At 39.4% G+C, this 13,615-nt stretch overlaps 2 protein-coding genes across 3 annotated transcripts in view; one reads left to right on the top strand and one right to left on the bottom strand.

The window, feature by feature from the left end:
* Nucleotides 1–13,615, bottom strand: part of LOC130985259 (uncharacterized) — a 920,555-nt gene that overhangs the window by 488,871 nt on the left and 418,069 nt on the right. The gene's annotated exons all lie outside the window — the stretch shown is intronic.
* LOC130985236 (subtilisin-like protease SBT5.6) lies at nt 8,112–13,604 on the top strand. The gene is made up of 9 exons (XM_057908080.1): nt 8,112–8,333; nt 8,426–8,618; nt 8,713–8,895; nt 9,119–9,230; nt 10,765–11,326; nt 11,395–11,492; nt 12,150–12,507; nt 12,583–12,796; nt 12,887–13,604. The coding sequence occupies exons 1-9, from the start codon at nt 8,259–8,261 to the stop codon at nt 13,420–13,422; spliced, it is 2,331 nt and encodes a 776-aa protein (XP_057764063.1). The 5' UTR covers nt 8,112–8,258; the 3' UTR covers nt 13,423–13,604.

Raw genomic sequence — 13,615 nt, 5'->3', positions numbered from 1 at the left:
TGGACTACTCATTCTCTCTGTATATGGATGGAGAATTAGTATTTAGTTATAGTGAATGATGTTAGATATATTTGAGATCAATGTTAAAGCCATCCATTGTTGGAAATATGGTTTTGGAAATATGGTTTTATGCCATATCTGAAAATTATTATTTAATTAAATATTTATTATTTAATTAAAATAATTATTGGATGTTAATCTACATCTCAAGTAGATCAACGTGATATACTTGAAGTCTCAAAACCGATTTCCGATGAGTGAGATATTGCATGTCAAAGTTTGGATGTTGAAGAGGAAAAATAACATTTGTTATGTTATCCCACATTGGAAAACATAGAGATGTTTTTCATGTATAAGAATAGCAAAGCACATGGAGTTAATAAATTGACTTGTGGGCTTGCTAGTGGGCTTGATCTAAGTACTAGCCTCGCGCGCACACACACACGCGCGCCGCCGCCGACGATCGATCGGACGGACGCCGCCGCCGCCGCCGCCGGACGGGCGGGTCGGGTACGGGCCGCGGCCAAGGACTTGGATCTTGGTGCTTTGGGGTGGTGTTTGGGGCCCAAACCCAAGCCCAGCCCATTGCAGTATCAGAAGCACGCCAGCTTCGACTTCTGCATGGCGTCTTCAATTTTGCAACTAAGTTTCTTCAATGACTGCGCCCACCGGCCAACTCTTCAACCTTTACGGCTTCCAGCCGTCGGAGTAGAATTCAAGGTATTGAATTCATACTTACCACATGTCTATAAATAGACTTGTGGAGAGCATGCAGAAATGAGGAACAACACGAAACTTGTGGAGAGCATGCAGAAATGAGGAACAACACGAACATATATTCTGCATTCTGCCATATACACTCACACTCTCTGCATAACACTTGTGCTCAGTTCTTGATCCTATTCAGTTCGCCGGATTGTGGTGCTACATCCGACGAGACGAAGTCGTTTTACCTTTGGGGAAGATACGCCTAAACCGAAGAGCACTACCGGGGCGATAATCTTCTTGCGGGAAGAGATTTATCTCGACTCGACTTAGTCTATACGTATAATTTATTTATACAGTATATTTCACTTGTATAAAATTATTTGAGTTGTAATTTCTCAAATTATTTACTTTGTAATATTTTCAATTATTTTGAGTCGTAATTTCTCAAAATAAATATTTTGTAATATCTCGATCGTGTACCCGGTTCTAACAATCGCAAGAAGATTATTTCTCTGCCGTTGATACACGTTCGAGAAATGGCTCACACCGAATTCAATATGGATGGCTCCACCACCTCTGCAACCATCGGTTCAACCACGTCGTCAATGTTTTCCTCGTTTGCATCAATGGGGGCTTCAACGTCAACCATGGCCCCATTGCAAACATCCAGAACTATTGGTCTTGCCGAGAAACCATCAACGTTCTCAGGCAAGAACTTCAAATATTGGCAAGAGAAGATGCTATTCTACCTCACAACCGTGGGGTTTGCCGGATTCTTAATGGAGGATAAACCTCCAATCCCGAGTGAAGGGGAAGGGGAGACAAGCCAAGAAATTCGTGCCGGATATTTGAACTGGTGCCGCGGCGACTACTTGTGCCGTAACACCGTTCTCATGTCTCTGGACGAACGGCTCTACCGTGTTTTCAAGGTTCATGAAACCGCGAAACAATTGTGGGAGGCCCTTGATCTAAAGTATCAAGTGGACAAGGCGAATACTACCAAGTATGTCGTTGCCAAATGGTTGGAATATAAAATGGTTGACTCCCGACCATTGATGGACCAAGTGGAAGAGTTCCAAAATCTTTCACATGAGGTTCAAGCCGAAGGGATGCCCTTGGCGGATGCATTGCTCGTTGCAATCATCATAGAGAAATTACCTCCTAGTTGGAGGAAATTTCAAAACCTTTTGAAGCATGAGCGCTCGGAGATGTCCGTGCCGATATTGTTATCCAAGCTTCAAATGGAGGATCACGTGAGAAGTCGTGATCAAAAGGGAAAAGCTCCGATGGAGGCAAAGGCCAATCTCGCCGAGAAAGGCGGTCCCTCCAACAAACGTGGTCACCCTAACCCTAATAATAAGGGTAAAGGGAAGCAAAGCGGTAGTCAACCATCAAAGTTTGATGGTGTATGTTATAATTGTGACAAAAAAGGTCACATGGCTAAGGATTGCCGCAAGCCAAAGCGGAAGAAAGCAAATGGCAACGTGAACAACGTCGAGAAGGACTTCGACGATTGGAACCACGATGACTTTGCTGCCATGATCTCCGATGTGAATCATGTGGACAACCCGAACGCTTGGTTCGTGGACACCGGCGCTACCGTCCATATATGCATAAATCGTGAGTTGTTCCACAACTACAAGGAAGTGGAAAACAAAACGATAATGGAGGCTAGCGAGCGGACATCCCAAGTCCTTGGCATGGGAGATGTGATTCTTCAACTCACGTCGGGCGTGGAGATCACATTGAAAGACGTATTACACGTTCCAACTGTCCGAAAGAATTTAATTTCGGGCTTTAGGCTTACGAATAAGGATTTTGAATTGTTTTTCAAATCTGACTATGTTGTAATACGCAAGTGAGGAAAGTTCCTAGGGAAAGGCTATGCCTCCGAAGGACTTTTCAAACTTGGTGTAAGAGCTTGTAAGCCTGCCAAGGCTAAGATCAATAAAGATGCATCAACCTCTTCTGCTTACTTGATTGAGTGTTCAGATTTATGGCATTGTAGACTTGAACATGTTAATCTAAATGCTATAAAGAGATTAGTAAAAATGAATTTACTAAAAGTTGATGAATACAACTCACAAGTAAAATGTGAAGTTTGTGTTGAAGCCAAAATGGCTAAGTTACCGTTTAAATCGGTAAAAAGGAGCACTCAACCATTGGAACTTATTCACACAGATGTTTGTGATTTAAAGTTCGTGCAAACTAGAGGTGGCAAGAAGTACTTTATCACCTTTATAGACGATTGCACAAAGTATTGTTACCTTTACTTATTGAAAAGTAAAGATGAGGCTATTGAAGCTTTTATAAACTTCAAAAATGAAGCCGAGAATCAACTTGGATGTCGAATTAAGATGGTTCGAAGTGATAGAGGTGGAGAGTATGTAGCTCCGTTTGCTGAATTATGCAACGAAAGTGGTATAATCCATCAAACGACGGCTCCTTATTCACCACAATCTAACGGCGTTGCTGAACGCAAGAATCGAACTCTTAAGGAGATGATGAATGCCTTGTTGATTAGTTCAGGATTACCCCAGAACATGTGGGGGGAAGCTGTCTTAACGGCCAACTATATCTTGAACAAGATTCCACTCAAAGGGAAAGATGTAACTCCCTATGAGCTATGGAAAGGAAGGAAACCTTCGTATAAATACCTCAAAGTGTGGGGGTGTTTAGCCAAGGTAGAAGTGCCTTTACCAAAGCAAGTTACAATAGGACCTAAAACGGTGGATTGTATCTTCATTGGTCATGCACGTAATAGCAGTGCCTATCGTTTTATAGTGCACAGATCGGAGATACCTGATATACATGTTGGGACAACGATATAATCAAGGAATGCTATATTCTTTGAAAATATCTATCCTAACAAGGATAAAGGTACATCGAACTCTAATGATGGAGTTGATGGTGATGCTACAGGTTCTAAACCTATGGAAGTAGCTAGTAATTCTACTCAAGTAGATGATGCCACGGGTTCTAATCATGTACCACCTAATAGGAAAAGACCAAGGTCTAAACCTATGGATGTAGAACCGAGACGTGGGGAACGAGTTAGAAAAGCTAATGTCTATGGACCGGATTATGTTGTCTTGATGCTAGATGGCGAACCGGTGACGATTAAAGAAGCTATGTCTGGCTCAGATGCAGCTCTCTGGAAAGAAGCCATCGATATTGAGTTTGATTCCATTATGCAGAATCATACTTGGGTGTTAGTGGATCTACCACCTGGAAGTAAAGCTTTAGGATGCAAATGGATCCTAAAGAAGAAGTACAAATCTGATGGTACTATAGATAAGTACAAAGCCCGACTTGTCGTTCAAGGTTTCAGGCAGAAAGAAGGGTACGATTTCTTCGATACCTATTCACCTGTGACCAGACTAACATCTATTCGGATGCTTCTCGCTATTGCTGCCTTGCACAATCTCGAGATTCACCAAATGGATGTGAAAACTGCGTTCTTGTATGGCGAGTTGGAAGATGAAATATATATGAAGCAACCTGAAGGGTTTGTAGTACCTGGGCAAGAGCACAAAGTATGCAAACTTCAAAGGTCTTTATATGGGTTGAAGCAAGCACCGCTTCAATGGCATTTAAAATTTGACAGTGTAATGTTGTCAAATGGATTCAGAATCAATGAGTGCGATAAATGTGTCTACATTAAGAATTCTAATAACGGATATGTTATTGTTTGTCTTTATGTAGATGACATGCTCATCATGGGAAGTAATTCCCGAGTGATTCAAGAAACCAAAGGCATGCTAAGTAAAAAATTTAGCATGAAAGATATGGGCTTAGCTGATGTGATCCTTGGAATTAAAATTCTAAGAAGACCTGATGGTATTACTATAACACAATCTCACTACGTTGAGAAAGTGTTAAAGAAATTCAACGCTTTTGACAAGCCAATAGCTAAGACACCATGGGAACCTAGTGTGCATTTGAGTGTACACAAGGGAGAACCTGTTGACGCGATAGAATATGCGAAGATTATTGGGAGCTTGTTGTATCTAACAAATTGCACTCGTCCCGATATAGCATGCTCGGTCAACAAGTTGGGCAGCTTTACAGCTAACCCTAGTAATGAACATTGGAAAGATCTTGAAAGGGTTTTGAGATATTTGAAATATACTCAAAACTATGCTATTCATTATACTAGGGAACCCTCTGTACTTGAAGGGTACTGTGATGCAAATTGGATATCTGGTGCCAAAGACTCGTTTTCAACGAGCGGTTATGTATTCACTGTGGGGGGGTGGTGCTGTGTCTTGGAAATCCAAGAAGCAAACATGTATTGCTAGATCGACCATGGAATCAGAATTCATAGCTTTAGATAAAGCTGGTGAAGAAGCCGAGTGGCTTAAAAATTTCCTCGAGGATATTCCATGTTGGTCGAAACCTGTGTCGTCCGTAATAATTCATTGTGATAGTCAAGCTGCTATCGGACGAGCACAAAACCATTTGTATAACGGTAAGTCGAGACATATTCGTCGACGTCATAATACCGTGAGACATCTGATCACGAGTGGAGTTATCACAATTGATTATATAAGATCAATTGATAACATAGCGGATCCTTTGACAAAAAGTATCCATCGAGATCAGATGTATAAACTGTTAGGGGGAATGGGTTTGAAGTCCACAAATTAAGAATAATCATAGTGGCAACCCAACCATGATGACTGGAGGATCCCAAGAACTTGGTTCAATGGGACAACTAAGCTATGAAAATCCGTGTGTTGAACACTCGAATTGCCTATTCCTTGTAGAACAGTGAGTGTTCGGAAACCTGCACGTGGTGAGGTTAAGTCTTTGACTTTTAATGACTCTAGAACTCCTCGAAGAGGACAAGTATAGCAGGATACTTGAGTTAAGAGTCACCTATGTAAGTGTGAAGTGGGGCCGCTTCGATTGAAACACTTATAAATCCAAAGAGGTGTTCCAAGGCCTGTAATGGACACAAACGTGAGAACGAATAAGGATTGAAGCAATATTGTGTCAATATTGTTGACTTAGTATACACCGAGGAGGACTAGTTCAAGGAACACAATCCACTAGGCCGCCGGTATACTCGATAATATTGACTATGGCAGGTTCAAAGCCACAAGCTACCTTTCCAAATGCAATGTTGTATCTTAAGAGGACTGAGCTAAGTGTTTACATACTTTCGCATACTGATTTCTCACTCATGTGGGGGATTGTTGGAAATATGGTTTTGGAAATATGGTTTTATGCCATATCTGAAAATTATTATTTAATTAAATATTTATTATTTAATTAAAATAATTATTGGATGTTAATCTACATCTCAAGTAGATCAACGTGATATACTTGAAGTCTCAAAACCGATTTCCGATGAGTGAGATATTGCATGTCAAAGTTTGGATGTTGAAGAGGAAAAATAACATTTGTTATGTTATCCCACATTGAAAAACATAGAGATGTTTTTCATGTATAAGAATAGCAAAGCACATGGAGTTAATAAATTGACTTGTGGGCTTGCTAGTGGGCTTGATCTAAGTACTAGCCTCGCGCGCACACACACACGCGCGCCGCCGCCGACGATCGATCGATCGGACGGACGGACGACGACGTCGTCGCCGCCGCCGCCGCCGGATGGGCGGGTCGGGTACGGGCCGCGGCCAAGGACTTGGATCTTGGCAATTGGTGCTTTGGGGTGGTGTTTGGGGCCCAAACTATTTTTTGGACCAACTCCATTGGGCTTTTAATTTTTGGCCCAACAGAATTATTTTCTTGGCCCAACTGATTGTTTTTCCCAAGCCCAGCCCATTGCAGCAGCAGAAGAAGCAGCAGCAGTATCAGAAGCACGCCAGCTTCGACTTCTGCATGGCGTCTTCAATTTTGCAACTAAGTTTCTTCAATGACTGCGCCCACCGGCCAACTCTTCAACCTTTACGGCTTCCAGCCGTCGGAGTAGAATTCAAGGTATTGAATTCATACTTACCACATGTCTATAAATAGACTTGTGGAGAGCATGCAGAAATGAGGAACAACACGAACATATATTCTGCATTCTGCCATATACACTCACACTCTCTGCATAACACTTGTGCTCAGTTCTTGATCCTATTCAGTTCGCCGGAGCTCGCCGGATTGTGGTGCTACATCCGACGAGACGAAGTCGTTTTACCTTTGGGGAAGATACGCCTAAACCGAAGAGCACTACCGGGGCGATAATCTTCTTGCGGGAAGAGATTTATCTCGACTCGACTTAGTCTATACGTATAATTTATTTATACAGTATATTTCACTTGTATAAAATTATTTGAGTTGTAATTTCTCAAATTATTTACTTTGTAATATTTTCAATTATTTTGAGTCGTAATTTCTCAAAATAAATATTTTGTAATATCTCGATCGTGTACCCGGTTTTAACGTCCATTTTATCCCACATCGACTTGGTAGTGATCTGTCTCTAATATATATGTTTGGTGTACCCTCTCTTATTATGAGGCCTTTTAAGGAAATGATGGGCCCAATTCTAATATGGTATCATAGTAGGTCCAAATTCTATGTGATTTGTTTGTTGTTCATGTTGTAATAATCATGACTCCTATGTGATCCTGTCTCTAATATATATGTTTGGAGTAACAAAATTATTTTTTAATTATATTTAAAATAGGTATGAGTTACGGGTGTGAATGGGTGAATCCTACTAGCCTCCTCGTTTTGACGTAAACAATTTGAAATAGCATAACACTACGTACTATCTAATTATAAAATTATTTTATAATTTATAAACTATAATATAAAATGATGTCATGTTAATAATTTTATACAGTTGTCTTTGCCACTTCGGAAGGATGGCCCTCTACTGTATGTATATACGTCCAACGCTCGAGTTCCGATGGCTTGCAAATAATGATTGATTCAATTTGATGCAAACAAACAAATAATTCAAATTACCACACATATAGCTATTATTTTATTTTTTATTTTTTGACACGAGAGAGGAAGAACAGTGGAATTTAAACCTTAAATTGTGCTATTTAATTTACAAACAAAAATTCACATCAAACCTGAATGTATCTTTGAGGACATAACCATATATATATAGTTGACTGTATGAATAATTATTTTCTATCCCCATCCCCATACTAAAATAACCTGGTTAGACGAATAAATATTTGGGAAAATAACTAAAATAATTATTTCCTTCAATACAATCCTCATCCCCATACTAAAATAACTATCTCTATCATTTCTATCATATCTCAGTATTTAGGTAACAAAAAGATTCGTCTCATTTTCAACTCTCAGTTATATTTTTGGGAAAATGACCAAATTTGATCCTAATATGTAATGTGAGGGGTATCAAAAATAAAATGAATAAACATGCATATAATCATATCACTATCATGTCAAAGAATATCTACAAAAAATCGTAATATATAGTGGCCTTCAACGATCAAAAGTCCAAATAAATTAAATTATTTAGTTACTTAAAACCAAAAAGAGAATAAAGATTCCACTCATCCCTATAAATATTCATCGTATTAGTTCTATATTCGTGCCTCTTATCTTCAAGCATGGAGAATTTCCTTTCCTCATTTTTTCTTCTTTTCCTTCTTCTTCCTCTTCTGGTTTCCTGCACTGACAGACAGGTTTATGGCTTCTCTAATCATAATTACTACATTTCCAAATTAATTGTTCATGTAGATCTGTAATTAATGTGTGATATATATCAAATTTGTAGGTATATATAGTTTATTTTGGAGAGCACAGTGGAGCAAAAACTCTCCAACAAATCCAAGAAAACCACCATTCATATCTAGTCTCTGTGAAGGAAACTGAGGAAGATGCAAAATCTTCTCTCATTTACAGTTACAAGCACACCATCAATGGCTTCGCCGCTCTCCTCACTCCTCATGAAGCTTCCAAATTATCTAGTGAGAGACTCTCTCTCTCTCTCTCTATATATATATATATATATCTCTGCATGTGTGTGTAATTAATATGAGTATGCTGATTTGAATCCAACAGAGATGGAGGAAGTGGTGTCGCTATTTCGTAGCCATCCAAGAAAATACGAAATCCACACAACAAGGTCGTGGGAATTTGCAGGTGTGGAAGAGGCAATGAAGAAATCGGAGAATCTAAATAAGGATGATTTATGGCTAAAATCTAACTATGGAAAAGATGTTATTGTTGGCTTCTTAGATAGCGGTAATTTTCCATTTGCCACATACTAATTAATTTGCCATGTTGCATGTAAATTTAATCTTTATTAGGGTGTTCTGTTCTCTTTAATTGTAAATTTATTAAGGGATAATAACACAAATTTTTCGTTTCAAAGAAATTGAAACCTTTAAAGTGAGACCTTACTTCATTCACATTTATTAAAATTCGTGTCGTTCACAATGTGATAAATTTTTGTGTCGTGGATCAGGTGTGTGGCCGGAGTCGAAGAGCTTCAACGACGAAGGGATGGCTCCGATACCTAAATCGTGGAAAGGAATTTGCCAAAGCGGGGACGAATTCAACTCATCAAACTGTAACAAGTGAGCCAATTCAACAATTGTGTTTCATCATGTATTCAAATTTTCATTATATCTTGCTATCTATCTATTCAAAGTGACATCTCCCATTATCTCATTATCCATTATGGGGAAGAATAATAACTTTATCCCTAAAAAACAAAAGGAAAAAAGAAGAAGAAGAAGAAGAAGAAAGTGTATCTCATAAAAAAGTAAGATAGGTAAAAGCATCGGTTGGCCCTGCATCGTTGTTGTCTTACATCTATGTCGGTATATGCATGCACTTAGTTGGCGTAATTTGTTGTTTCGATCAAACGAAACTAAACTGACATATATATTAATTAAATTTGGCTGCTAGCATCACCTATTCAATCTTGTGAACTTCTATTACTTTCTCTGCCCCTATGCATGTAGTTTACCATTTTCATTCATATGCCTAACCAATCAAATCAAATCAAATCCCTAATTACAACAAAAATTATTTTTAGTTTGACTATTCCTATTTCTATGGGCCCCACCTGCGATTCTAACTTTATCATTTGAATCTTTTTATACTCCCTCCGTCCGCCAAAAGTAGACTACTTTGGTTAGACACGAGATTTAATAAGGATAAAAGATTAAAGTGGGTGGTGGGACCATTTCCATAAAAGGAAAGTGGTATACTCTTTGCGGACGCCCAATATAGTAAAAGTGGTCTACTTTTGGCGGACGGAGGGAGTATTATTTTTTGACCTGAGAGAGAGACTCGGGGGGAGCAGTGAGATTTGAACCCTAAACATCACTTTTCAAGTACAAGAGTATAATCATGAAAATTGTCATTTGATATTCTCTTAAGATTTTGAATATAATATCGTACTATTAATTAATGATGATATTATAATGTACACATAGTATGTATTGATAGTGTATAATGTAATCATGAAAATTGTCATAAAATGGAGTATATTATTTGTACATGTTCAATGTTCTAAAATTCCAATTGAAGATTCTTGAATGGAATCTATGGGTTTAAATATAAACAAATACAAAATATATTTTAATAAAATATAATAGTTCACACCAATTACTCAATAAAATCTTGAATTTAAAACTGTAAATATTCAATTTATACAAAGTGTAATGATAATTAAAGTTATTAAATAAATTTAATAATTATTCGATATTGAAAATTTTCACTATGCATATATTATTCATCATAATAAATATTTTTATACAAACGTAAATAAAAAGTTATAAATTTTTAATGAAGAGAAAGAAAATAAAATATTTTAATATTTTCATAACTTATTCATTTTTGATGATTTTTATACTATATTAAATGTAAGATACATATTGTTTATTTTTTCATGATCAAATTTGATGACGTTTAGAAAATAATTACAAAATATAAAAAAGTAAATAAAAATAATGAAATTTTGGTAGAAGAAGAGAGAGAAAAAAGAGAGGGAAAAAACTCCTCTTTTATATATTATATAGATTATATAGATTACATGATAGTCATGAACTAAACCGAGTTTTGCAAGATCCCATTTTTTCTAATTTTTCATTTTTTAATTAGGAAAATAATTGGGGCCCGATATTACATCAAGGGCTACGAAGCATACTACGGCCCACTAAACAGAACGCTGGATTACCTCTCCCCACGAGACAAGGACGGCCACGGGACCCACACGTCGTCGACGGCGGCCGGCCGGAGAGTGAGCAACATCTCGGCTCTGGGCGGCTTCGCCCCCGGCACGGCGTCGGGCGGCGCCCCGCTGGCCCGGGTGGCCATCTACAAGGTGTGCTGGGCCGTCCCGGGGCACGGCAAAGAGGAGGGCAACACTTGCTTCGAGGAAGACATGCTGGCCGCCATGGACGACGCGGTGGCCGACGGCGTCGACGTGCTCAGCATCTCCATCGGGACCAAAGACCCCCAGCCCTTCAACCACGACGGCATAGCCCTAGGCGCCCTCCACGCCGCCAAGCGGAACGTCGTCGTCGCATGCAGCGCCGGCAACTCCGGCCCCGCCCCCTCCACGCTCTCCAACCCCGCCCCCTGGATTATAACCGTCGCCGCCAGCAGCGTCGACCGGATATTCTCATCCCCCGCCGTGCTCGGGAATGGCATGAAATTACCGGTAATAACCAACTCATTAATCTTTTTCGTTGATAATTTTTTTTAAAATTTTTATCTTGCTTTTTGCAGGGCCAAACAGTGACTCCATATAAGTTGGAAAAGAAGCTGTATCCGTTAGTTTACGCGGGTCACGTAGCCAACCCGGATGTGCCCCAGAACCTATCCGGGTAATAATAATAATAGAAATACATAAATATATTCAAATTTTAATTAGATCATTGTTTTGATCAAAAGATACATAAACTTTATTTTTTTTAGAATTTGACCTGATTTCAATAGTTCGTTGGTCAATAATTTGATTGTCTGAATTGTGATGGATAGTCCGAAAGTACCGTTGGAAAGCTTGTGTGAATTGTGATGTGCAATCCGAAAGTACCGTTGGAAAGCTCTTGACGCTATTTTTCTAATGATGCTTATATTGTTGAATTTTGGTCACTGAAAGTTGTCGGAAAAAAAAGAGGATAAAATATAGAGTTTCATAACCTCAATTTTCATGCCATTTTTTTACAACTTCCGGTGACCAAAACCCAACAATATAAGTATCATTAGAAAAATAACGTCAAGAGCTTTCCAACGTACCTTCGGATTGCCCATCGGTATTCAGACAATCAAGTTATTAGTCGGCGAACTTTCAGCTCTGGTAAAATTCCAAAAATATAAAATCTGTATTTCTTTACCAAAAAAGTAGATTTGGTTAAAAACCAAAATTTGGGTGTAGTTAATGTATTTATAGGTAATTAACCCATAATAATACAGTATTATCTTTAATTTCATTTAAATAGTATAAAATAGTTTCTAATAATAAAAAAAGGTGAAATTTGCAGGCAATGCTTACCTGGGTCTCTGTCTTCAAAGAAGGCTAAAGGTAAGATAGTAATGTGCTTGAGAGGGAACGGGACGAGAGTGGGTAAAGGCATGGAGGTGAAAAGAGCTGGAGGTATTGGCTTCATTTTAGGAAACAGTTTAGCAAATGGAGATGAATTAGCAGCTGATGCTCATCTTCTCCCTGCGACTGCTGTCAATTATCAAAATGCTCTCAAAATTATAGACTACATTCATTCTTCCGAAGCCCCCACGGCCTACATCGTGCCAGGCACCACTCTTTTAGACATCAAACCAGCACCTTTCATGGCTGCCTTCTCCAGCAGAGGCCCCAGCACTCTTTCACCCGATATTCTCAAGGTAATTGCTTCTCAATCGCATCATCTACTTGCAAAAATGAAATGCTCATTTCACACTACATATTCTGGTCAACAGCCAGACATCACAGCTCCAGGGCTCAACATACTAGCAGCATGGAGCGAAGCGTCTTCTCCGACAAAGTTGGCCGCAGACAAACGCGTGGTGAAGTACAACATTCTATCGGGAACTTCAATGTCCTGCCCTCATATAGGCGGCGCATCAGCTCTCCTCACGGCGATACACCCCCGTTGGAGCAGTGCCGCCATAAAATCTGCTCTAATAACCTCTGGTGCAGAAAAGCTCCATTTATCAATTTCATCCATCTCCGCCACATAATTATTTGTTCATGACCAAAGCAATTTATTTCTCCACCCTGCAGCTGGGCTGAATAACAATCAAGGCAGCACGATCACCGATGCATCCGGCAATCCAGCAGACCCTTTCCAATTTGGTGGCGGCCATTTCAGACCTGCAAAAGCAGCAGATCCCGGACTTATCTACGACGCCTCCTACACAGACTATCTCTTCTACCTGTGCAGCATTGGAATTAAGGTTGATCCTACCTTCACCTGCCCAAAACAGGCAACGAGTCCGGTTAATCTGAATTACCCATCCCTGGCAATACCCAGTCTGCGTGATAGTGTTACTGTGGTAAGAACAGTGACTAATGTGGGAAGCAGTAAGAGTACATATTTCGTGAGCATCAAACCTCCACCTGGGATCTCAGTAAAAATATGGCCTCCCATACTACACTTCAATCGTGCTGGAGAGAAACGGAGTTTCACCATCACAGTAAAAGTAGCACCTAGTGGCATTACAGGCACCGTGGACAAACAAAAGTACGGATTTGGATGGTATACGTGGTCTGATGGAATCCACAACGTCCGGAGTCCCATGGCCGTTTCAGTAGCCTAGTTCTATATAAGTTTGCTATTTTGGTATTGAGCATCAATACTTAACATAGGAATATGAAGAAACAATACCACTCTTGTTTGGGTCAAATGGTTTCTTCCTGTTTGGTTGCAAGAACTTGTAACCAACAATTGGGGGTGAAATGGAATTCATGCTATGTACCAGCCACAAGTAAATTCATGATATTTCGATGGGA

This window comes from Salvia miltiorrhiza, chromosome 5, assembly GCF_028751815.1.
Source record: "Salvia miltiorrhiza cultivar Shanhuang (shh) chromosome 5, IMPLAD_Smil_shh, whole genome shotgun sequence".
In the NCBI taxonomy this organism is placed as follows: domain Eukaryota; kingdom Viridiplantae; phylum Streptophyta; class Magnoliopsida; order Lamiales; family Lamiaceae; genus Salvia; species Salvia miltiorrhiza.
The sequence above is the reverse complement of the archived record's forward strand: the minus strand, read 5'-3'. Positions and strand labels throughout refer to the sequence as shown.